At 43.3% G+C, this 27295-nt stretch overlaps 1 protein-coding gene across 6 annotated transcripts in view; it reads left to right on the top strand.

Moving 5' to 3' along the window:
• DMD (dystrophin) overlaps window positions 1-27295 on the top strand; it is a 3186583-nt gene that overhangs the window by 1155613 nt on the left and 2003675 nt on the right. For all 6 annotated transcript variants that reach the window (XM_044284724.1, XM_044284721.1, XM_044284723.1 and 3 more), the window contains one exon: window positions 13279-13454. In XM_044284724.1, coding sequence (XP_044140659.1) covers window positions 13279-13454 — 176 coding nt within the window. The remainder of the gene's footprint in view (window positions 1-13278; window positions 13455-27295) is intronic.

Here is a 27295-nt window from a genome sequence, read left to right as displayed (position 1 = left end):
GTAAGAGCTTACAATCTATGAGGAGATAGCGGTGACACAAAAGGTACTTGTTTTGTACAATGATCCAGCTATTAGGGAGAATACATAAATCTGCATGAGTAAGTGACCAGCCGACATCTGTATTGCTTGGAGTGTGGTGCATAGTATTTGATGATGGATTAGGTTCAGAAAAATGATGTTGGAGGAGAGATCAACAAAAAAGAGTTAGATTAGGTGAGTTAGATAAGATGTTTTTTAGGGACTGTCTAAAACTGTTGTTGTGGATTAGCTTAATTGCTTGGGGTGGGGCATTCCAGAGAACTGGTGCAGCTCCAAATAAGTCTTAGAGACTGGTGAATGTTAGTCATAAAGCATTGGTAGAATGAAAAGCACAGTTGGGGTGGTAGACAGAAATAAGGTGGGAGATATAGAGTATGCAGCACTGTGGATAACTTTGTAGATGGTGTAGGAAAGCGCAAGGGGCCATCATTGGCTGAAGATATGTGTCACCGAGGTTCCTGGACTTGGTGAGGTAAGAGCCGGCAATTTTAAGTGTCAGCAGCAGCTAGTGCTAACTGACACTATAGGTTATTTAGTGTGGCTGTAAAGCCAATCCGGGCCGGCTCTTACTGGGAGCAGCCAAAGTGCAGGGTGGGTGGCTGTTCCCACATTCCAGGCCGGGTTTTGGTTAGGGATATAAAACCCAACCAGCAGTCTCAGCTGGGTGTGGATTATCCTCCATCTGACAGTGGAGCTTTGCCAGTCTCTGTCTTGGGGCCGGAAAGTTTGGGCTGGGATTAAGGCCTGCTATCTTGTTTGGAAGAAAGCACATGGACTTTTGTTTCACCCAAGGACTTATTTGTTGCTGCCTGGTGTGAACAAACACCAGACTCAAGGTGACCGTTTTTTCCTTGAAACGGACTTTTTGTTGCCACTTTCCTTATGTTTGAATAAAACACTGAACTGTTTAAGTTAAAGACATTGTTGTTGCCTCTATACTGTGTATGCAAGCCTGTCTACCAGAGCAAATCCCCACAGTGGGAATGAGCACTTTAAATTGAATCATATGCTATATGGACAACCACTGCAATGAGTTGCACAGGGTGGAGGCAGCAGAGTAGCGGTTAGACAGATAGATAAGCCTAGCTGCTGCATTAAGGATAGATTGGGGAGAGGAGAGTTTAGTGAGGGGAAGACAGATTTGATTACTACAACTAATTATCAGATGAGAATGGAAAGCTTTTGTTGTTTCAACAGTAAGAAAGGGGCACATTTTAGATATGTTTTTGAGGTGTAGGCGACATGAGTGGGCAAGCAATTAAATACGGGTGAAGAAAGATAAGTGTCAAACATAACACGAGACAGGAGTTATGGTAATGTCACACACTGAGAGGGAGATATCAGGTTTAGGTGGGGTAGGACTTTGAAAAAAAAACACAAGAAATTCAGTTTCAGATAGAGCAAGGACATGACGTTAGAGAAAGCAGACAGGTAGTCAAAGACGTTTTTTAGTAATCTAGGAGTTATGTCACTGGATGAAGTGTATATTCGGGTGTCATCTGCACAGAGATGATATTTAAAACCAAATCTACTGATTGTCTGTTCAATAGGGGCTGTGTAGAGAGAAAAAAGGAGAGGTCTTAAGACTAAACCCTGAGAAACCCCAACAGCAAGAGGAGAAAAAGTAGAGCTAGCAAACTATACACTAAAAGTGCAACCAGAGAGATAGGAAAAAAAAACAAGAGAGAGAAGTGTTCTTAAGTCCAGTAGATTGAAACATTTAAAGTAGGAGATGATGGTCTAGAGCAGTGTTCTTCAACAGTGTTAGATTATTGAGTAGGTGATATAATTGGTGTCAATTAGGGTTGAGCAAACCCGAACTGCAAAGTTTGGGTTCGTACTTAACTTTGCGATTTCGGGTACCCGGACCCGAACCCGGACTTTTCCACTAAAGTTCGGTTTCGGTATTCGGGTGATTAAATTATTTTCCTGCTAAATATGGTTATAACGGAAGACATGCACGATCAAGGCTCTGCGATCAAGTGGATGAGGTGAGTTTTTTATTATTATTTTTAACCCCTCAATGTCCTTTTTATTTTGCATTTTGTCTTAAGAATGCTATTATTTTCCATTATAACGGAAAATAATAAAGTGAAGTTCGGGTCCCCATTGATTTTAATGGAGTCCGGGTTCGAGTTCAGTTCAAATTCGGGTCCCAAACCCGAACTTTGACCTGAAGTTTGTCCGAACCTGGCGAACCCGAACTACCCCGGGTTCGCTCATACTTAGTGACTGGCAGGTGGGCAAGACTTCGCTGTCATCATCAGGAGGATCACTCTCAAACTCCTCATCCTTTTCTGCCCACCCACGCTGAACAGATGGAATTAAACTTCCATGGGTAATACCCTATATAGTGGAGGCAACCGTCTCCTGCTCCTCCTCCTCTTCATCGTCCAATTCGCGCTGAGAAGACAGATGGAGAGTGGTCTGGCTATCACCCTGTGTAATGTCTTCTTCTTCTATTTCCACCTCTAGACACAGAAGTGGGATGGTTATGCTGATATTAGTGTTATGTCCGCTCACCATCTTTTTTGATTCCTCAAAGTTTCTTAAAACCTCACAGAGGTCAGACATTCATGCCCACTCCTCGCTTCTGATTAGCGAAAGCTGACTGGAAAAGAGAAAACCATGTTGCAGCTGGTATTACACTACTGCTCTCTGCTGCTCACAAAGCCTGGCCAACATGTGGAACGTCGAGTTCCAGCACGTTCTTAAGTCGCACAACAGTCGGTGAGCTGGCAAGTTATAGCGCTGCTGCAACATTGATAGACTGGCTGTAGCTGTCGATGTGCACACACACGGCGCACCTTCACCAGTAGCTCAGGAAAATTGGGGTAGGTTTTGAGAAACCACTGAACCACTAAGTTTAAGACGTGGGATAGGCATGGGATGTGTGTGGGCTTGCCGAGCTCCAAAGCCGCCACCAAGTTACGGCCATTATCATACACAACCATGGTTGTAGGTTAAGTGGTGAGAGCCACAGCTAAGTCTGGTCTCTTATCCCCTGCAAGAGCTCTGCTCTCGGTGTGCTGTTTGTCACCTAAGCATATCAGCTTCAGCTCGGTCTGTTGAAGCTTCCCCACTGCAGTGCTACACTGCTTCTAGCTTCCGGCTGATGGCTGACTGGTGCTGCACGCGGATAATTCGGAGCTGGAAGTGGAGGAGGAGAAGTAGGTGTTGGAGCCACTAATGTAGGTGGTGGCGGAAACCCTGATGGAATTAGGGCCCACAATCCTTGGCTTCGGTAGGACTTGTGCCATCCCAGTGTACGACTTGCTCTCGGTCTCCACAATATTCACCAAGTGCGCCGTCAGGGAAATGTAGCGTCCCTGGCCAAATGCACTTGTCCATGAGTTCGTGGTTAAGTGGACCTTCTCAGTAACTGCGTTGGTCATGGCACTTGTGACGTTTCTGGAAACATGTTGATGTAAGGCGGGCATGGCACACCTTGAAAAATAGTGGCGGCTGGGGACAGAGTACCGTGGGATGGCCGCCGACATCAGACTGCGGAAAGCCTCGGTGTCCACAAGCCTAAATGGCAACCTTTTCAGGGCCAATAACTTTGAAAGGTGCGCATTTAGTGCTATGCCCTATGGGAGGGTGGCTGGGTATTTGCGCTTGCGTTAAAATGCCTGGGGTATGACATTTGTACGTTGTGCTGGGACAGGGAAGTGGATGTGGTCGCTGATGGTGCTTGCGAAGGTCCAGGTACACGGCAGGAGGCATCATTGCCTGTGCCTTTGATAGGCAATTGGCTATCACATAGCATAGGGGAAGAGGAGGCAGTGGTGTGACTGGTCTGGTTCATTTTGGTGTGGCACAAGTTGCAAACTGCTATTGTTTTGTCATCTGCACTTTCCTAAAAAATAAAACATACTGCGGAACACCTACCCCCTGGCAAGGGAGATTTCCACAAGGGGGTGCTCCGTGGAGCAGTTGTGGGCCTGTGTGGTGTGGCCCACCTTCTCCCTTTTGCCACCCCAATGCCTCTTCCCCCACTGTACTGCTGTCATCACTCAGCTTTCCACCTTCCCAGGTTGGGTCAGTGACTTCATCGTCCACCACCTCCTCTTCCACTTCCTCACTCTGCTCATCCTCCTGATTTGTTGACCTAACCACAACCTCAGTGATTGACAACTGTGTCTCATCCTCTTCATCAACCTATTGAGACAGTAATTGCGGGTGACTCATTGGCAACTGTGTCTCATCATCATCCACCTCAATGAACACTAATTGCCACTCCCTATCGTCATGTTCTTGTGACTGTGGATGCTCAAGAGTTTGGGAATCAGGGCACAAGTTCTCATGTCCCTCTTCAAGCATGCTTGGCGAGAGGACCAAATGAAGTAATGGCGATGAAAAGTGCTCCTCAGAATTTCCGAGTGTGGGATCACTTTTTTGGCCAGACTCCATGGTGGGAGGAAGGAGGATCAGGGTGAGGATTCTGTTGACCAGACTCTTGGCTACTGAGACTGGACTTGGTGGAAGATAGGGTGGTGCTTAACTGACAGGAAGCATTATCTGCTGCCATCCAATTAGCCACCTGGTAACACTAGTCTGATCAAGAGTTTTGTCCTGCGATGCCCTGCAAACTGGGACATAAAGCTAGCTATCGTGGATGATTGTTTTTCTTGTGCTCTGGCAGCAGGCACAGTTTCACCGTGTCAAAGCCCACGGCATCTGCATAAACCATTAGCATCACGGCCACTTCCCCAACCCTTTATGCTCGCCTTCTTTATATTAAATGTTATATGAACGTTTGACACACAAGATGTGGCACAGATGTCACAGTTCACAGCAAGCACAGTGAATGGAAAAAGTATGGAAAAGTATGGAAAAAGGAAAATAGATTTCAGTTATATTTTTCCTATCTCTGGCCTTGACACACAGAAGGTATTCCACAGATGTCACATCGTCACTGCAGACACCCTCTATATATAAAGTATTGAAAATGATGGAAAAAACATACTAGTTTTCACTTATATTTTTCTTATCTCTGGCCCTGACACACAGAAGGTATTGCACAGATGTCAAAAGTCACTGCAGACAACCTCTATAGAAAATGTAATGAAAATGATGGAAAAAATATACTAGTTTTCATTTGTATTTTCCTATCTCTGGCCGTGACACACAGAAGGTATTGCACAAATGTCACAAGTCACTGCAAACATCATCTATAGATAAAGTATTGAAAATGATGGGAAAAATATACTAGTTTTCACTTATATTTTTCCTATCTCTGGCCTTGACACACAGAAGGTATTGCACAGATGTCACAAGTCACTGCAGACACCCTCTATAGAAAAAGTATTGAAAATGATGGAAACAAATATAGTAGTTTTCACTTATATTTTTCCTATCTCTGGCCCTGACACACAGAAGGTATTACACAGATGTCACAAGTCAGTCCAGACACCCTCTATAGAAAAAGTATTGAAAATGATGGAAAAAATATACTAGTTTTCACTTATATTTTTCCTATCTCTGGCCCTAACACACAGAAGGTATTGCACAGATGTTACAAGTCACTGCAGACACCCTCTATAGAAAAAGTATTGAAATTGCTGGAAAAAATATATTAGTTTTCACTTATATTTTTCCTATCTCTGGCCCTGACACACAGAAGGTATTGCACATATGTAACAAGTCACTGCAAACACCCTCTATAGAAAAAGTATTGAAAATGATTGGAAAAAAAAAAAGCTGGATATATTATATTGCTACCACCACACACAATATTCCTTTTGGGTCTTTAAAACATTTTTCAACTAAATACATTGGGCCAGATTTATCATTACTCTGACAGCTCACTCCACTTTAACATATGGCTAAAGTCGGTTTTAGCCAAGTCATATTTATGATCTGCCCTTTAAGACTGTAATAAATGTGGTTTGACGGTAGCAGTTTATCCGTCAGTAAGCAGCTTTACAAAAGTCGCACATCCTTGCGAAAAATTTGCACGCTTTTATGAAAAAGTCGCATGTTCTATTAAAAAGTCTCATAAGATAAGCATGGTCCTCACTGGAGTGAAATTGCGACTTTTTTGCGACTTTTTAAATAGTCCCAATAGTAAACCTGTCTAGAGATTCATTTACATAAGAAAACACGGCCACTTTCAGAAAACTGGAGAGCATAGTGCAGAGCAGAAAAAAGTCGCAAATTTGTGCGCAGTTTTAGCATTTGGGACTTTTTTGGGACTTTTTTCACTCCATTATTCTGACTTGAGCTAATGATAAATCTGGCCCATTGTGCTCACACTCCCTACACTGCCTGTCCCTTCCTTAAGCGCAGCTCTCCCTGACAAATGAGCCGAACATGCGTCATCGGGTGCTATGTAGCAGCTGATGATGCGTTCCGGCCAGCCAATCACTGTAATGCCAGTAGCCAACATATACTTGATCTTTTGGTGATATAATTTTGTACCAAATATCTATTAGTGGTTCTAGATTTCAGTAACCACTATCTTTTAGGAGAAATATTATCGTAGTCTCTCTTTACTCTGGTGTTATTTTCTTTGGTGTAGGACACTCTGTTAGGTTTTATTTATGTTTTTTGTCCGCTGAGGAGCCTGAAATCAACGAGGCGAAACGCGTAGGGACGGGATGGTCAGGAGTGCCAATGTGACACATGACTTGCATGTTTACTATATCATTCACTATTTTTCTTGCACTATATGTTAAAGGGTGGTTTATTTACCACCTCACTGGGGGGTTATTTATACATATTGTTTGTTATTTTTTTTTAATATATAAAGATTAGCCCAGGTCTCAAATTAGGGACAGCTTTTATCTGCTGTATCCATCACCCGCATTAGGGCCCTCTAGGGATCAACTGGAAGTACGAGACACGGGATTGCCCCTATCGGGGCGGATATTCTGTTTGCAGGCAGGGCCACCTAAATAGGGTGAGCAGTAGGGAAACTGCCCCTATAGCCTATTAAATTATAATTGGCTGCCCATCCTGCAATAAAAAGAGGCTAGTGGAATATATCTTTCCACACTTAGTTTTTTGAATTTATTTTGGCATTTATTATTTATTTCTGCATTAAAAGGGTCCAATGTTTTTTTTTTAACAATAATTTATTAAAAGTTATGTCTTAGAATTTATGGTATCTGTGAAGTCTCTTTTTGTAGACTAGATAAAAACTTTTTAAAGATATATCAAACTAGTTTAAAGCAGAACTAGCTTACTTGCCCATAGCAACCAATCAGATTCCACATTCACAGATCCTTTGGAAAAATGAAAGGTGGAATCTATTGTTGATCGAGCATGCCCAGCCGAACACCAGCCAATAAATGTTCAGGTAAGTACTGTCCTTTAATGTAATGCCATAGCCATGTTGGTTACTGGCATTACAGTGATTGGCTGGTCGGGAACGCTTCATCGGGTGCTATATATGTTCGGCTCATTATTAGTCAGGGAAAGCTGTGCTGAAGAAAGAAAATATAGTGTAGGGAGTGAAAATTTATTATTTTTTTAGTTGAAAAACTTGTAAGAGTCCCAAAAGTCTTTTTAAGGACTATTATTGTGTGTGGCAGCAGCAATATATATATATTTTAGTGCAACCTACGCTAAATTGCTAAAACTTTAGAGACACAAAAGTCCTTTTAAGGGCTATTGTGTGTGGCAGCAATATCTACTTTTAGCAAATCCTGTGCTAAATAGCGTGCAATAGTTAAGTCGCTGCAGACAGCGACATTATCTGCGCTACATCTCCTGTGTAACGCGTGCGCATCCCAAAAATATCAGTGACATCCAGTGTACTTTTTCCGTAGACGGTGTCCGCTGCAGACAGTGACATTACCTGGGGTACATCTCCTTTGTAACGTTTCCACATCCCAAATACCTGTGACATTCCCTGTAATTTTTTATTAGCCGCTGGTGATATCAGCGAGATAATCTGTGGTATTTCTCCTGTGTAATGTTTCCACATCCCAACTACCTATGACATTCGCTGTAATGTTTTATTAGCCTCTGGTGACATCAGCGACATTATCTGCAGTATTTCTCCTGGGTAACGTTTCCACATCCCAAATACCTGTGACATTCCCTGTAATTTTATATTAGCCACATCCCACATCCCAAATACATCCCACATCCCAAATACCTTTTTTTCATTTTTTTGCACATACACTTACAAATCCTATGCTACTATAAGTGTGACATACTTTCAAGCATATATAACAATTAATATGAAGAAGGTGACCAGTAAGGGACAGGGAAGTGGCCGTGATGCTGATGGTGCATGCAGAGGCCGTGGCCCTGTGTGCATTGAAACTGTGCCTGCTGCCAGATCACAAGAAAAACAATCATCCACCATACCTAGCTTCATGTCCCAGTTTGCAGGGCGGCGCAGAACAACGCTTCAAAGTCATACCAGTGTGACCAGGTGGTCAGTGGGATTGCAGCAGATAATGCTTCCAGTCGGTTAAGCACCACGCTTTCTTCCACCAAGTCCAGTCTCAGTAGCCAAGTATCTGGTCAACACAATCCTCACTGATCCTCCTTCCTCCCACCATAGACACTCTTGGCAAACAAGTGATCCCACACTCGGATATTCCAAGGAGCTCTTTTCAGTGCCATTCCTTTATTTGGGCCTCTCGACAGGCCCGCTTGAAAGATGATATGAGATCTTGTGCCCTGATTCCCAAACTTTTGAGCATCCACAGTCACAAGAGAGGGAGAGATACGCAGCACCACAAAATGCTGGAAGAGGCAGTGGGGTAGCAAAAGTGAGAAAGCGGGGCACACCAAACAGGCCCGCAACTGTTCCTCGGAGCACACCCTTGCGGAATTCTCCCTTGCCAAGAGGTAGTTGTTCTGCAGGCTGGCGCTTTTTTGAGGAAAGTGCAGATGACAAAATAATTGTAATTTGCAACCTGTGCCATACAAAAATGAATAGGGGTGCGAGCACTAGCAACCTCACCACCACCAGCATGATCCGTCACATGGCATCAAAGCACTGTAATAGGTGGGCCGAATGCCTAGGTACACAATCTGTGTTTGCTGGTCACACCACTGCCTCTGCTAACCCTGTGTTATATGCTGGCCAATCCCCTGTTGAAGGTGCAGGCCTGGATGCCTCCCACCCTGCACCTAGACCTTCGCAAGCACCATCAGCAAATACATTCACTGCCGTGTCCCCAGTGAAGTATACAAATTTCCTTACCCCAGACATTTGAACGCAAACGCAAATACCCAGCTACCCACCCACAGACCATAGCGCTAAATGCACAACTTTCTAAATTACTAGCCCTGGAAATGTTGACATTTAGGCTTGTGGACACTGAGGCCTTCCGCAGCCAGATGTCGCCGCCGTCCCTCGTTACGCAGTCCCCAGCCACCACTACTTTTCACAGTGTGCCGTGCCTTCCATACACCAGCATGTGTCCCGTAACATCGCCCGTGCCTTGACAAACGCAGTTACTGGGAAAGTGCACTTATCCACTGACACATGGACAAGTGTTTTCTGCCAAGGACGCTATATTTCTCTGACGGCATACTGGGCAAACGTTGTGGAGGTTGGGAGTGAGTCATACCCTAGAATGGCACAGGTGCTACCGAAGCTAAGGATTGGGGGCCCTAATTCCATCAGGGTTTCCGCCACCACCTACGTTAGTGGCTAAAACCCCCACTTCTGCTCCTCCGCCTCCTCCTCCGCTTCCACCTCAGAATTATCCTCTTGCAGCACCAGTTAGCCATCAGTCGATAGCTGGAAGCAGTGTAGCACTGCAGTGTTAAAGCCTCAACAGGCCTTGGTGAAGCTGATATGCTTAGGTGACAAACAGCACACTGCCGCAGAGCTGTGGCGGGGGATAAGAGACCAGACTAAGCTGTGGCTCTCGCCACTCAACCTAGAACCAGGCATGGTTGTGTCTGATAATGGCTATAACTTGGTGGCGGCTTTGGATCTCGGCAAGCTCACACACATCACATGACTAGCCCACGTCTTAAACTTAGTGGTTCAGCGTTTTCTCAAAACCTACACCAATTTGCCTGAGCTACAGGTAAAGTGCGCTGTGTGTGTGCCCTTTTCAGCAAGTCATCAACAGCTTCAGCCGGTCTGTCAATGCTGCAGCCGCGCTTGAAATTGCCATCTCACTGACTGTTGTGCGATGTGAGCACACACTGGCACTCCACGTTCCACATGTTGGCCAGGCTTTGTGAGCAGCAGAGGGCAGTAATGGAATACCAGCTGCAACATGGTTGTTGCCTTTCCAGTCAGCTTCCACTATTCACAAGCGAGGAGTGGGCATGGATGTCTGATCTCTGTGAGGTTTTAAGAAACTTTGAGGAATCAACACAGATGGTGAATGGCAATAAAGCTATTATCAGCGTCACCATCCCACTTCTACTCAAACGCTCGCTGCTCACAATTAAGGCCGATGCTTTGCATATGGAAGAGGTGGGGGAAGACATTACACAGGGTGATAGACAGATCACCTTCAGTTCGTCTTCTCAGAGCAAATTGTATGAGGAGGAGAAGGAGCAGGAGACGGTTGCCTCCGCTACAAAGGGTAGTACCCATGGAAGTGTAATTACATTTGTTCAGTGTGAATGGGCAGAAGAGGAGGAAGAGGATGAGGAGATTGAGAGTGATCCTCTGGATGACAACAGAAAAATCTTGTCTGTTGGGACTTTGGCACACATGGGTGACTTTATGTTAGGCTGCCTTTTCTGTGACCCACGCATTTTACGCATTTTGATGAACACCGATTACTGGTTGTTCATCCTTCTCGACCCCTGCTACAAAGAGAACTTCTCATCTCTCATTCCTGGGGTGGAGAGGACCAGAAAAATGGTGCAATACCAGAAGGTCCTTGTGGAAAAATTGCTCCAAAAATTTCCAGCTGACAACGCTGGCAGCAGAGTACACAGTTCCTTGGCCAAACGAGGAGGGGAGACAAGGGGAACATACAGCAGTTCTAACAGAGGCAGGGCAACACTTTCTAAAGCCTGGGACAGCTTCATGACACTCCGCCAGCACCCTCACCCTGATGCGTGGCCTAATGTTACAAGGAGGGCAACATTTTGGAAGATGGTGAAGGAGTACGTAGAAAACCGTGTCAGCTTTCTCAATGATCCCTCTGAGCCTTACAATTACTGGGTGTCCAAGGTGGACACGTGGCACGAACTGGCGCTCTACGCCTTGGAGGTGCTCACCTACAGGCCCTTGCATATAATGTTTTAGAGGGTTAGCTCACCAGCAGGCCCTCGCCTACAACCTTTTACAAGGTCAGCACACCTGCAGGCCCTCGCATATAATATTTTAGACGGTTAGCTCACCAGCAGGCCCTCACCTACAATCGTTTAGAGGTTCATCTTACCTGCAGGTCCTCACAAATAATGTTTTAGAGGGTCAGCTCACCAGCAAGCCCTCACCTACAATCTTTTAGAGGGTCAGCTCACCTGCAGGCCCTTGCATATAATGTTTTTGAGGGTCAGCTCACCAGCAGTCCCTCACCTACAATCTTTTAGGGGGTCAGCTGACCTGCAAGTTCTTGCATATAATGATTTTGAGGGTCGGCTCATCAGCAAGCCCTTAACCATAATGTTTTACAGGGTTAGCTCACCAGCAGGCCTTCACCTACAATATTTTAGAGGGTCAGCTCATCTGCAGGCCCTCGCATATAATGTTTTTGAGGGTCAGCTCACCAGCAGGACCTCAACCATAATGTTTTACAGGGATAGCTCTCCAGCAGGTTCTCACCTACAATCTTTTAGCGGGTCAGCTCATCAGCAGGCTCTTGCTCATAATGTTTCAAGGGTCATTTCACCAGCAGGCCCTCAACCATAATGTTTTACAGGGTCAGCTCACCAGCAGGCCCTCACCAACAATCTTTTAGAGGGTCAGTTCACCAGCAGGCCCTCGCATAAAATATTTTTGAGGGTCAGCTCACCAGCAGGCTCTCAACCATAATGTTTTACAGGGTCAGCTCAGCAGCAGGCACTCACTAATAATTTTTTCGATGCTCAAATCAGCAACAGGCACTCGCCTCTAATTTTTTAGAGAGTCAGCTCTGCAGCAGACCCTCACCCCTAATGTTTTAAATGGTCAGCTCAGCAGTAGGCCCTTGCCCGTAATGTTTTAGAGGGTCGCCAGCAGGTCCTTGCTCCAAATGTTTTTGAGGGTCATCAGCAGGCCATCAATAATAATTTTTCAAGGCTGTGTATGATGCCCTCCTTTATGTGTAATAAAGGGTGTATTGGAGTGCCAGTTCCTTGAAATTTTTGGAAGCCCTTTAATTTAGTGCATAGGCTTTATTAATGTAGGAGTCCCACTACCTGAACAATTGCACCACAATGTAAATAAGGACATCCATTATGTGATATACAGGTTATTTCGGAGTGCCTCTTCCTTGTAATTTGGAAAGACTGTTTCCTAACAATTTTTCCCCTAAAATCGATTTTATCTTCGGTTTTGTGCGTATTATTGTCAGTCTGTAAAAGTAGCGTACTACTCGGACAACATGGTTCCCAGCAGCGACCTGGGAGTCCAAAATGCATCCAGACATCCTCCCCATGCTGTTCCCGAACCTTTTCGGTGGTGTTTCCATCAATTTCTGACCTTTTTCCTAAAAACCAGACACCCTCCTCTCTTCAGAGCAGGGGGTGCCTGGTTTAATACTCACGTTCCCCCATTGAATTCCATTGTACTCAGGTGCTCGCTAGAGCACCCGAGTATCCCGAGGTGTTCGACGCAAGCACCCGTACACCCGTGCACTTTGCTGCTCAATCAACACTATTGGAATCTGATTTGTTGCTATGTTTATAACCATAGATTGGATGAGGATTGATATCTCGTGTGATTCACTGATATGCAACTTTTGAAAAGAACAAAATACCTCTGGAAAAAAATTGTGACTTGCCATATTTTTGTTTATGTTTTTATATGTGCATTGTATTATTTTAAAATACTTACTGTTTACCTATTTATGCCTGCCATACTTATAAATCGGACAAAAACAACAAATTATTGTATGCCAGATCTTGAAAAATAGAAACTGATGGGACTTTAGAGCAGAGGCCATAGTATTGAATTGTTTTACTGCTGTTTTGACATTACTTGAGACAGACAAAACTATGAGTTTGTATGTTCACTTAAGTATTATTATGCTCTGGAGGCCATACTTTGATCATACAAAATGCAGTTTCTCATTATTTTCTATTGACACTTCAAACAGCCTTTTCTGAAGTCTTTCGAATATTGTGTGACCTCTGTCTCAATACTTTTCACAGATTTCACAGGCTGTCACCACCACTCAGACATCACTAACACAGACAACTGTAATGGAAACAGTAACTATGGTGACTACCAGGGAACAAATTCTTGTTAAGCATGGCAAAGATGAACTCCCGCCACCTCCCCCTCAGAAGAAAAGACAAATCCTCATGGAATCAGAACTTAGGAAGAGGTGAGAACACTATGGCAATATACACCTGAAGAAATAAAAACACAAATGATTTACTGGCTTATGTGCTACATCCGCACAAAATATCAAGCATATGGAAACAATAGACATACAATTACTATTTTGCCTGCAATATACATTACATTTTATTGTCTGATTAATTTTTCTAACATCTATTTTAGTTTAATATTTAGCTCCAAAATATATATTAAGGATTTGGACCTATGGCCTTCCCGGTGCTCTGTTAGAGCATGCTAGGAGTTTTCAAATTACTGGGGTACCAAACCTTGCTATATTTCATATAATATAAGGCAAGTGGCATAATATATAATTGTTTTTCTGTGACAGAAGTTTACATAATCCCCTTCAATAAAACATTTAACTATAATCTAAATGTGTTTCATGCCAATCTGTTATCTGTCTGTGGTACACTGGACAAAATCTTGACATTAAAGGGAATCTGTCAACAGAAAATGACCTATTGTTTCAATTACATCTTTAACTGTAATTTAAAGATTTTTTGATGGTAGTATTTTTAATGTTTCTGTGTCAATAGCTATATTTAAACAAAAATTATAATATGATCCTGCAGTTTTTGCACTGGCCACTTAGCCTAATAATAGGCGCCACTTCTTGGTCTGTACAGATCACTTTTCCGCAGTTACCTACTTATCTACAAACAGAGGGGATATGATTATAGGTATTATTAGAGTGACAGATAAGCTAGGGTTCATAATAGGAAGTGATGAGCGGCAGGGGCAATATTTAAATTTGTGATATTTTACAAATATTTGGGCAAATATTTGTCATATATTTGCGAATTCGAGAATTTGTGATCTCCAGTCATTATTTTTTTTGCAATAAAAAATTAGCAATACGAAAATTCTTGATCAACACTACTCCTAAAGTCAAAGATATTGCAGCCTTCTTATTGACCCACAAGCAATCCATAGGTTTAGATGAAAAAAAAATTGAATATTTGCGAATACGAATACCGTATTTTTCACCCTATAAGATGCACTTTCCCCCCAAAAAATAGGGGAAAAATAGCAGTGCATCTTATGGGGTGAATGCTGCGACCATTGGGTGTATGGCTGAGAGGGAGGAGGGGCTGGGGGCCGGCATCTGGTTCTGTAATGGCAGCGGGGCCCGGTGCAGTCACTGTATTCTACTACACCGGGCCCCGCTCACTGTAGTATAATCAGGAGGCACTCAGGAGGCCGGGCGCTCGCAGCGTATATCTCACTAGGTCACGTGCCTCTTCCGCCCACTTTATGAATGAAGCAGGCGGCGCAGGCGCAGTGAGCGTAGTGAGTAAGTAGTACAGCGCTGGATTTAAGAGGATTTGAATACTTTAACAATACCCACAAGTTATATATGATTTATTATGGCAGGACTTGGTGTGAATGATGATGGTTTACTTCATATCTACACCAGCTTGTAGCTTGAATTTCTAGTGCATAGACTGTCAATAAATTTTGTTGGGCTGTGGGAAGCGCCTCCCTCCCCTAAACCTTACAATTTTCATGGCCACTTCTAAAAAATAGTTTTTAAAAGGCCAAAAATTTGTGTTGGTGAAATTCATAATATACACTGAATTACCAATTTATTGGAGTCACCTTTCTAGTAGCAGTTTGGAGCTCCTTTGACATTCAGAACTGCAACATTTTTCATGATATTATTTTCACAAGATTCTGAAATAAGTATATTGGTGAATGCAGACAGAATAATTTCTTTCAATTGCCAAAAATTAGATAAAGGTATTAACATACTTTGAAAAGCTCATTTTACCTTCTCCCAGAGATGCTTTATAGTAATAAAAAGTTGGAATATGAAGGCCCCTGGAACAAATTCATGACTATGCAATCCTTGTAGCATGGAGACTTGCCTGCTGAAAGAATCTTTCTGCCAAAAGGTAAACAGCTGCCATGAAGGGATATACTTGGCCGGACACAATTCTTGCATAATCCCTAATGTCCAACATCCATCCACAGGTATCAGGGTTGATTTCAATGATTTGTTCATCTTGGGATTCTGTGTTTTTTGATAGTTAAAAGACAATCAAGAAGTGAAGGCAAACTGTGTCAACTTGTGGATGTGCCACAGATCAGAGTGGCTTTCAAACAGCAGTAAATCGGAAAAACAGCACTGACAGTGATAATTGATTTCTAAAACCACATTAATTTGTGGTAAAACTGTAGGTTTCTACAGTATTTGGCCATATCAAAGCTATACCTTAAGAGCACTGTAGCCACTATGCCAGTTTCAAAAAATTGCTAGAAATATTCAATTTAACCTGTAGGAGATTTTAAACTAGGATCTGGGGGGAGGGGGGCCATACTAATAAGGGGGTAGATAGTGTAGATAGAGAGTGGGATATAGGAAGGGAAGGTGGGGATTTAGTGAGGGCTAGGGTTAGTGAGGAAAGTAGGGAGAAGACTGGGCAGAACTGTACATTGATGAAAAATTGAGCTAATATAACAAAGGAGATATAAACTTAACTGCTTAACTAAATAGAGCGGTCTACACAGGCTGGTACAGTGATCATAATGGGAGATTTTAACTTCCCAGACATTGACATCCCCTTTGCCTCAACCGCAAAGGGAAGAAGATTCCTCAACTTGTTGCAGGACAACTTTATGGACCAGTTTATAGAAGCTCCCACTAGGGGCAATGGTCTGTCGGATCTGGTAATTTCTAATGATGCAGAGCTTGTTGGAAATGTTACTGTTCAAGAAACACTAGGTAATAGTAACCACAATATAATTATATTCCCCCTAAAATCTAAGAATCAAACTCTGTCGGGCAGAGCAAAAAATGGGAGAGCTTTAAATCCATATTGATCAATTGCACTATAAAATGTATTCCTTTAGGTAACAAATATAAACAGCTAAAATTACCCCCCCCCCCCCCATGGCTTATAGCTACTGTAAAAAGGGCAATAAATGACATTAAAAGGCATTTAAAAATATAAATCTGAGGGGTCAGCTGTAGTCTTTGAAGTTTACAAGGGGCTTAATAAAATCTACAAAAAGGAGATAAAATTAGCAGAAATACAAAAAGAACAGCAGGTGGCAAAAGATCCCACAAAATATTTAAACATATAAATGCTAAAAAACCAAGGTTTGAGCAGGTAGGTCTCCTAAAAAATGGTAAAAGGGGGTTAGTCACTGAAGATAAGGAAAAGGCAGAATTACTAAATGTTTTTTTTTAACTCTTTATATACAAAATAAGAGAAAGGAGATGATATCTGGGGTGCTAGGGTTGTTAGTACATTTAGTAATATACTCAATTGGCTAACTTTAGATATGGTCCAAGCTAAGTTAATCGCTTCACGACTGCAATCCTTCTATTTACATGCTAGCTGCACATATTCCGTGCAGCTACCACGTGTATAGATGTCATGGCAGTTTTTTAATCCAAGGGCTGCAAAGCTCTTGGATTAAAGCTTCCGCCCCTGCCCTGCTGCTGTCATGGACAGCATACAGTCTAGTAATGCCAGCAAGGGACCAATCAGAGTGGTCCCTTGCCGGCAATCGATCCAATTGGCTAGTCTGTGTAGACTAACCAATCGGATCACGGCAGTGTTAAAATTACGGTTTCAGGCTCTGATCTGCACTGCCCCATTTGTGCCCCCTGCCCGATGCGATCCCCCTGCTGTGTGTGATGGCGGCGTCTCCATTCCTGGGCCACTGCCATCAGCAGCGAGTGTCAGCTGTATGTAGTGTCAGCTGGGGCTCCCTCTCTCAACCATCGGGGATTGCAGCGCCCGATGATTGCCCAAAGGCGTCCATCAGCCTGGATGGTTGTACTATACTTTGCAATGTGACGTCATCACAGGTCTTTTCTCAGGTCCTGAAGAAAGAAGACCTGCACGATCAAGTGGATGAGGTGAGGTTTTTTTTGTATTTTTAACCTCTTCATGGCCATTTTATTTAGCATTCTGTCTTAAGAATGCTATTATTTTCAGTTATAACCATGTTATAATAGAACATAATAAAGTGAAGTTTGGTCCCCATTGACTTTAATGGGGTCCGGGTTCGGGGCCAAACCTGAACTTTGACCTGAAGTTCGGCTGAACCCGGCGAACCAGAATTTCCACGGGTTCGCTTATCCCTAGTGATAACCAACATGGGTTTATGAAGAACAGAAGCTGTTAATCTAACCTGATTTGTTTTTATGAGGAGGTGAGTAGAAGCCTGGACAGAGGGTCTGCTGTGGATGTAGGGTTTCTGGATTTTGCAATGGCTTTTGATACTGTCCCTCATAGACGGTTAGTAGGTAAAGTAAGGTCTATAGGCTTGGAAAGTATAGTTTGCAATCATATTGAAAACTGGCTGAACGACCAGAGAGTTGTGGTCAGTGATTCCTATGCAGAATGGTCCTGGGTTATAAGTGGAGAAACCCAAGGTCCAGTGATGGGTCCTCTATTATTACATTTATTTATTAATGATATTGAGGACGGGATTAATAACACAATTTCTATTTTTGCAGATGACACTAAGCTATGTAGTACTGTGTAGTCTATGGAAGATATCCATAAAATATAAGCTGACTTGAACACTCTGAGGGATTGGGCTTCAACTTGGCAAATTACATTCAATGTGGATAAATGCTAAGTTATACGTCTTGGTAGTAATAATGTCTGTGCTTCATATGTTCTAGGGGATGTAACACTGGGAGAGTCACTTATAGAGAAGGATTTGGGTGTCCTTGTAGATGGTAGAATAAATAACAGCATACAATGTCAATCAGCTGCTTCTAAGGCTACCAGGATATTGTCATGCATTAAACGAGGAATGGACTTGCAGAACAGGAATGTAATATTACCAGTTTACGAAAGCGTTTGTTCGGCCTCATCTGGAATATGCAGTTCAGTTCTAGGCACCAGTCCATAGAAAGAATGCTCTGCAGCTGGAAAAAGTACAGAAGAGAGCAACTAAACCGATAAGGGGCTTGGAGGGGCTTATATAGAAAGATTAAAATAATTAATTTTATTTTGTCTTGGGAAGACACGTCTAAGGGGGGACATGATTAACCTATTCAAATATATAAATGGGCCATACAAAAAATACAGTGAAAAACTGTTCCATTTAAAATGCCCTCAAAAGACAAGGGGGCACAACCTCTAAATGGAGAAGAAAAAGTGCAGTCTCCAGAAGCATCAAAGCTTCTTTACTGCAAGAACTGTGAATCTGAGGAACAGATTTCCTCAGTACATGGTCACAGCATGAACAGTGGACAGTTTTAAAAAGGGTTTAGATGGATTCTTAAAAGTAAATTATATCAAAGGGACACTGTCATCTGAATTTTACTTACTAAGCGAATAACATCACCACATCAGTCTCCCCGATTTACATTAAAATATACTAGTATTACTACCCTGCGTCTTTTATTTGGTCTATAAAATCAGTTTTATTAAAATGCAAAGTACAAACCGGATTCCCAAAAAGTTGGGACACTATACAAATCGTGAATAAAAACTGAATGCAATGATGTGGAGATGGCAAATGTCAATATTTTATTTGTAATAGAACATAGATGACAGATCAAACGTTTAATCCGAGTTAATGTATCATTTTAAAGGAAAAATACGTTGATTCAAAATTTCACGGTGTCAATAAATCCCCAAAAAGTTGGGACAAGTAGCAATAAGAGGCTGGAAAAAGTAAATTTGAGCATAACAAACAGCTGGAAGACCAATTAACACTAATTAGGTCAATTGGCAACATGATTGGGTATAAAAAGAGCTTCTCAGAGTGGCAGTGTCTCTCAGAAGCCAAGATGGGTAGAGGATCACCAATTCCCACAATGTTGCGAAGAAAGATAGTGGAGAAATATCAGAAAGGTATTACCCAGCGAAAAATTGCAAAGACTTTGCATCTATCATCATCAACTGTGCATAACATCATCCGAAGATTCAGAGAATCTGGAACAATCTCTGTGCGTAAGGGTCAAGGCCGTAAAACCATACTGGATGCCCGCGATCTCCGGGCACTTAAATGACACTGCACCACAAACAGGAATGCTACTGTAAAGGAAATCACAGAATGGGCTGAGGAATACTTCCAGAAACCATTGTCAGTGAACACAATCCACCGTGCCATCCGCCGTTGCCAGCTGAAACTCTACAGTGCAAAGAAGAAGCCATTTCTAAGCAAGATCCACAAGCTCAGGCGTTTTCACTGGGCCAGGGATCATTTAAAATGGAGTGTGGCAAAATGGAAGACTGTTCTGTGGTCAGACGAGTCACGATTCGAAGTTCTTTTTGGAAATCTGGGACGTCATGTCACCCAGACCAAAGAGGACAAGGACAACCCAAGTTATTATCAACGCTCAGTTCAGAAACCTGCATCTCTGATGGTATGGGGTTGTATGAGTGCGTGTGGCATGGGCAGCTTGCATGTCTGGAAAGGCACCATCAATGCAGAAAAATATATTCAGGTTCTAGAACAAAATATGCTCCCATCCAGACGTCATCTCTTTCAGGGAAGACCCTGCATTTTTTAACAAGATAATGTCAGACCACATTCTGCATCAATCACAACATCATGGCTGCGTAGGAGAAGGATCCGGGTACTGAAATGGCCAGTCTGCAGTCAAGATCTTTCACCTATAGAGAACATTTGGCGCATCATAAAGAGGAAGGTGCAACAAAGAAGGCCCAAGACGATTGAACAGTTAGAGGCCTGTATTAGACAAGAATGGGAGAGCATTCCTATTTCTAAACTTGAGAAACTGGTCTCCTCTGTCCCCAGACGTCTGTTGAGTGTTGCAAGAAGAAGGGGAGATGCCACACAGTGGTGAAAATGTCCTTGTCCTAACTTTTTGGGGATTTGTTGACACCATGAAATTCTGATTCAACATATTTTTCCCTTAAAATGGTACATTTTCTCAGTTTAAACTTTTGTTCCGTGATTTATGTTCCATTCTGAATAAAATATTAAAAGTTGGCACCTCCACATCATTGCATTCAGTATTTATTCACGATTTGTATAGTGTCCCAACTTTTTGGGAATCCGGTTTGTACCTCAATATGGAGCGGAAGAGGACGTCCCTCCGGCAGTTGGAGCCGAGCCGCGCCCATTACGTTGGAGCCCAGCACCTCCCCACTGCTAATTTATTTACTGATCCTCGCCGATGTAATGTTTGTGCAACGCCTGTAATCCCGCGCATGTGCCCTAGATACACATGTCAGCACCCGTGAGGTGTCCTGGCATTGGCCTCACAGAACTCATTGTGCATGCGCCAGCTGAAAAAACGGGTGCTGCACAAACATTACGTCGGACATGAGCAGTGAATAAATTAGCAGTGGGGAGGTGCTGGGCTCTGAAGTAATAGGCGCGGCTGGGCTCCAACTGCCAGAGGAACGTCCCCTTGGCCTCCTTATTGAGGTACTTTGCATATTAATAAAACAAATTTTAGTTCAATCTCGTGGTTCACGCTCGTACAGAGCAGGAGTGATGTCACTACAGTGACTACAGGTAGTCAAAGATACCACTAAACCTCGATGTGTTTTGGATAGAGTCGCTATCCTTCGTCAGCATATGTGGCAGTGAAATTAATATAGTTAATCCGTCTGTGAGATTGGTGGGTGACATATTTTGATTCTTTTTGTGAGGTTCACCTGCATTGCATACCTGACAGGGAAAAAAATACAGTTAATCAGTCTGTTAGTTCAGTGGGTGACGTACACACATTTTTTTGTCTGCGGTACATCTGCATTGCATACGTGACAGTAAAATTCATATAGTTAATTCGTCTGTTAGTTCTGTGGGTGAGAAATACCCAATTGTTGCTTGAGGTACACCTGCATTGCATATGTGACAGTGAAATAGATATAGTTAATCCGTCTGTTAGATTCCTGGGTGACATATTCCCATTCTTGTTGTGAGGTACACCTGCATTGCATACCTGACAGAGAAATAAATACAGTTAATCCGTCTGTTAGTTCGGTGGGTGACATATACCCAATTTTTGCGTGAGGTACACCTGCATTGCATACGTGACACGAAAATGAATACAGTTTATCCGTCTGTTAGTTCGGTGGGTGAAATATACCCAATTTTTGTGTGAGGTACACCTGCATTGCATGCATGACAGTAAAATTGACATAGGTAATTTGTTTGTTAGTTCGTGGGTGACGTACACCCAATTTTTGTGTGAGGTACACCTGCACTGCATACGTGACAGCGAAATTGATATAGTTAATTTGTCTGTTAGTTCGGTGGGTGAAATATACCCAATTTTTGTGTGAGGTACACCTGCATTGCATATCTGACAGGGAAATAAATACAGTTAACCCGGCTGTTAGTTCAGTAGGTGACATATACCCATTTTTTGTCTGAGGTTCACTTTTATTGCATACGTGACATGGAAATTAATATAGTTAATCCGTCTGTTAGTTCGGTGGGTGACCTCAAAGAATGAGGAGAGCATCAAATAAGGGATATGGCCCTGATCGTGGTGCTGCTGGTGTTGGTGGAGCTTCTGTTGCAGGGAGAGGACGTGGTTGATCTGTGCGAGCTACAAGCCCAAATGATATGCCTTCCTCAGGTTCACTTAAACGACAAAAACGTCAGCGTTATTTTGTAGGCCCGAATACCAGTGTACAAATGGTGAAGCCAGAACAAGTAGAGGCGGTAGTAGATTGGATGGCTGACAGTGCCTCCAGTTCCTTCACTTTGTCTCCCACGCGGTCCCCTGCTGAAAGCGCAGAGTTGGCACCTGCAGCCCATGGGCATCTGTCTTTCACCTCACCCCCTTGCAAATCAGCCAAGCAGTCTGAGCCCCAAGTCATGCAGCAGTCTCTTTTTCTTTTTGATGACTCTGCTGGTGGGGTTTCCGTGGGCCAGTCACCTTGCCCTGTCCCATAAGTGGAAGAGATTGAGTGCATTGATGCCCAACCACTTATGTTTCAGGATGTCGACATAGGAGGACCACTGCAGCACGTCTCTGATGATGACGAAACATAGGTGCCAATTGCTGTGGCTTTCTGCAGTGTGCAGACCGGCAAGGAAGGCGGGGTGAAGAGTGGGCTGAAGATGATGTGGAGGATGATGAGGTTCTAGACCCCACATGGAATCAAGGTCATGCAAATAATGTGTGCGGTTCTGAGTAAGAAGTGGTGGTCACACAGCACCAGCCACACAGCAAAAGAGGGAGCAGGGTGCAAAAGCAGAGAGGCAGTCCCCTAGCTAGTACACATTCTACTGCCCACCACACTCAGGGACTGAGCACACCAAAGCCAGCTCTAAGGAGTTCCCTGGTGTGGCAGTTCTTCAGACAATGTGCTGACGAAAAGATGCGAGTGGTTTGCACGCTGTGCAATCAGAGCCGAAAGCGAGGCATACATGCTAAACCTAAACCTGAGCACCACCTGCATGACCAGGCATGTAAATGCAAAGCATGAGCTGCAGTGGAGTAAACACCTCAAAAACAATGAAAGATCTCAGGCTCCTCCTGCTCCCTCTTCTGCTGCAGTCTCGGTCTCTTCCTCCCCCTCTGGAGTGACAGTGGCACTTGCCACCCAGCAAACAGACGATGTGACAGCAACGCCACCACCTCTGTCACCATCACCAAGCAACTCCACACTTTCCCATGGAAGAATTCAGCTGTCCATCTTCCAAACACTGGAAAGAAAGAGGAAGTACCCTCCCTATCCACCCGTGATTCCTGGCCCTGAATTCCACTGTACGTGGTGCCATGCTGCCACTACTTTTCCAGGCGAGCCATCCCTGCTATGCACAACCAAGTCCTAGGCAAAATTAGGTGTACACTGCGCAACGCCATCTGTGGCAAGGTCCACATAACCACCGATATGTGGACCAGTAAGCAAGGGCAGGGACTTTGTATCTCCCTAACTGCACACTGGGTAAATGCAGTGGCAGCTGGGCCTGAAGCAGATAGTAGTTTGGTGTATGTTATTCCACCACCGAGGATTGTAGGATGTTTAAGTTTGCCTCCTGTTGCCTCCTCCTCCTCCTACTCCACTTCCTCCTCTACCACCTCCTCATCCGGTCAGCGTAACACCTTCACCACCAACTTCAGCACAGCCAGGGGGAAATGACAGCAGGCTGATTTGAAACTCATCTGTTTTGGGGAAAAACTCCACACCGCGCAGGAGCTGTGTATGGGCGTGGAACAACAGACAGATGAGTAGTTGGTGCTACTGAACCTAAAGCCCGGCCTGGTGTTGTGCGATAACAGGTGAAATCTCATATCAGCTCTGGGCCTAGACGGTTTGATTCACATCCCTTGCCTGGTGCATGTGCTGAATTTGGTGGTGCAGAGGTTCCTGAAAAATTGCCCCGTTATAACAGAGCTGCTGCAGAAAATGCGGGTAGTCTCTGCACGCGTTCTGCTTTATTCACCCTGCTGCAGCTCGCCTGTCTGCGCTGCAGCGTAACTTCGGCCTTCCAGCTCACCGCCTCATATGCAACGTACTTACAAGGTGGAACTCCACCTTGCACATGCTGAAAAGACTGTGCGAGCAGCAGCAGGAGATAGTGGAGTTTCAGCTGCAGAACAGCACTCCTTCACCACCAATGAGTGGGCCTCCATTCGGGACATGTGTGCCTTGTTGTGCTGTTTTGATTACTCCACCAACATGGCCAGTGCTGATGACGCCGTCCTCAGTGTTACTATCCCACTTCTATGTCTCCTTGAAAAAACTATTCGGGCAATGATGGAAGAGTAGGTGGCACAGGAGGTAGAGGGATCATTTCCACGGTTATCAGGCCAGTTATTCACAAGTCGCTCAGAGGGTGGGTTCCTGCACCAACGGAGGCCAGATACTCAACTGTCCAAACTGTCCATCCAGGGCACAGTTCTGGAGGATGTGGAGGAGGAGGATGATGAGGAGGAGGAACCGTGTTGACAGCAGGGTGGCACCCAAACAGCTCATGGGCATCAATGGAGCATGGCTGAGGGATACAGAGAACAAAGAAGATACACCTCCCACAGAGGACAGCTTGTCGTTGCCTCTGGGCAGCCTGGCACACATAAGCTAATACATGCTGCAGTGCCTGCGCAATGACTGCCGAGTTGCCCACATTCTAACTAGTGCTGATTACTTGGTGGCCACCCTGCTGGATCCCCACTACAAGGACAACGTTCCATCCTTAATTCCGTCACTGGAGCATAATAGGAAGATGCACGACTACAAGCACGCGCTGGTAGACGTGCTGCTGATGGCATTCCCACCTGACAGCGGGGACTCAGTGGAAGCACAAGATAAAGGCAGAGGAGGAGGAAGACGTCGCCAATGCAGATACGGCACTGCCAGCACCTCAGAAGGGAGGGTTAGCATGGCCAAAATGTGGAAAATATTTGTCAGCATGCCACAACAACCAGCACCACCAGCTGATATGGAACGTCTTAGCAGAAGGCAGCATTTCAGCAACATTGTGAAACAGTACGTGTGCACACGCCTACACGTACTGACTGATGGGTCTGCCCCATTCAACTTCTGGGTCTCCAAATTGGGCACATGGCCCGAGCTTGCCCTTTACGTCTTGGAGGTGCTGGCCTGCCCTGCGGTAAGTGTATTGTTCGAACGTGTGTTTAGCACGGCAGGGGGTATGATCACAGACAAGAGCAGCGGCCTTGTCCACAGCCAATGCTGACAAGCTCATGTTCATTAAATTGAAACAGGCATGGATCCCACAGGACTTGTCCGTACCTTGTGCTGAGTACACAAGTATACCGGCCGCACCCAGCCATTGTTATACTCCAGCGCACTCCATCTTTTTTCTATTTCCCAATGTTTTGGGGTCCTCCCAAATTTATAAAACAAACAAAGAAAAAAAAAATACTGTGTTGTCTACCTCCTCCTCCACCGCCACGTCCACTGCTTCCTCAACCTCGTAGTCCACTTGGACCTCTGCTTCCTAGTTCAAGACTATTATTATTATTTTTTTTCTATTCTATGTTATTTTAAGTAATTTTCCTGTCTACATTTGTTTATAGGGCAATTTTCTGGCTCTTAACCCCATTTTGCTTCCTTTTGCAGGTCTTTAACCCTTACTATATCTATTTTACAGGCATTTTAGTGCCCCAAAGTTCGGGTACCGTTTGACTACAATGGGGTTCGGGTTCGGGTCAAGATCGCGTCCCAAACCCGAACTTTGAGCCGATGTTCGTCCAAACCCGAACTTCCAGGTGTTCATTTATCCCTAGTTACCCACCTATCCCTTGGTTGAACTTGATGGACTTATGTCTTTTTTCAACCATATTTTCTATGTAACTATGTAACCTATGCTGAAATTGTGTGAGAAAAATAGTAATAGGGACATTTTCGCGTCTAAGCCTGGAAATGATAAAAAGAAGGGCAGAAAGAAAAAACACTTACTGCAAAGAACCGAATGCAGAAGAAACATTTTCACTCAGTAACTATTTATATTTTCAAACTTTTCAGTGTAAGAAAGTTACTGGAAATAAAATAAAATCATGATCAATTCATGATTAATTTTAAATACAAAGTTATATTCATGTGTTCTGTAACTATAAATAAATGATAACCATATTAATACAAAATAAAGATTTGCTATAAAAAAAAATTATATAAAGGCATGAAAAAAAAATTATAACTGAAATTACAACCCTGAATACACAATTTCATCACTATTAATTTATATTTCTAAATCATAGATGACACAGCTTTTTGGGGCCTTTTCCCCACTACCTAATTCACTGCATTTTAAGAGACCTATCTTTATCATCTTCTTTTTTTCTTGACCTTGGTGGCTGTTAATGGACTTTATTTTTTTTTTGTTAAATATAACCATGTTCCTAACAATAAGGTGGAATTTGGGCTTTGTGATGTTAGGTCCATTAAAAGTGACAGATACTCCACTGAATAATTTTTTGCCAATTTTGGGTAACCCAACCTCACACATAGTGATATTGTGAAATATTAGGATTTACCAATTATAGTTATTCTTTAGGGGAAAAGAGGGGATGGATTACTAATAAATCTTACATGACAACCTATGCAGGTGTTAAACTGTGATCCTGGATGTGCCATGGGGTTGACATTTATACAAGACTCAGCAATGAATGATCAGATATGACAAGCCATTGTATAAGACAGGCAAGAAGCTGGCCTTACAATCAAACAGTAAAGTGTTAATATAGCTTGACAGCATACACTGTTAGGTTGGTCTCAACACAATGACAGCTAAAAACAATAATTCATGCTTAATAGAAAAATGCATATTAGTTTGATCTGATCTTTTAAAAAGAATTTGCTGCAGCCAGGAACATAATGCACATGAATCCTAACATAAACCAAAAGTTAAATGATTTCATGCTAAGGAAGAAATTCAGAAGAACAAAAAAGCCATAATGATCACAGTGCTTACTCAGGCAATGCTCCCTAAATCAGCAAATTACATGCAGAGGGAAGAAATAATTACAAAAAACATAACTTTTAATAGAACTGTTTAAATAAATATTGATATACCAATTTTTCAAAGGTTATTCAGCTTAAAAAGAAAGTCTCTATTTGTGACACTTGTAAAATGGTGTCAGAAAAACACTTATTAGTGCCCATTGTGTCAGGTATGTCTATCCTGGGCATTGGAAAATAGCATACTACCTGTCATATTAAATTTCTGAAAGGCGTTTAGCACATATTAAAGTCAACAGTGGGGTAGAAAACTGATTATGCGGTCTACATTTGGTTTTGAAATGCAACTTACTAAAGTATGTGAACATCGTCCACCCCAACTTCCCCGCATTTTGGACAGCTAAAGATTTTAGGTTTATAGCACTTCATTAATATCCTTGGGGAATAATATAAGCGGTATAGTATATTGAATTGAGTAATCCTATATGAAAAG

Source organism: Bufo gargarizans, chromosome 3, assembly GCF_014858855.1.
Source record: "Bufo gargarizans isolate SCDJY-AF-19 chromosome 3, ASM1485885v1, whole genome shotgun sequence".
In the NCBI taxonomy this organism is placed as follows: Eukaryota; Metazoa; Chordata; class Amphibia; order Anura; family Bufonidae; genus Bufo; species Bufo gargarizans.
Note: the sequence above shows the minus strand (reverse complement) of the source record. Positions and strands in the feature narration are given on the sequence as shown.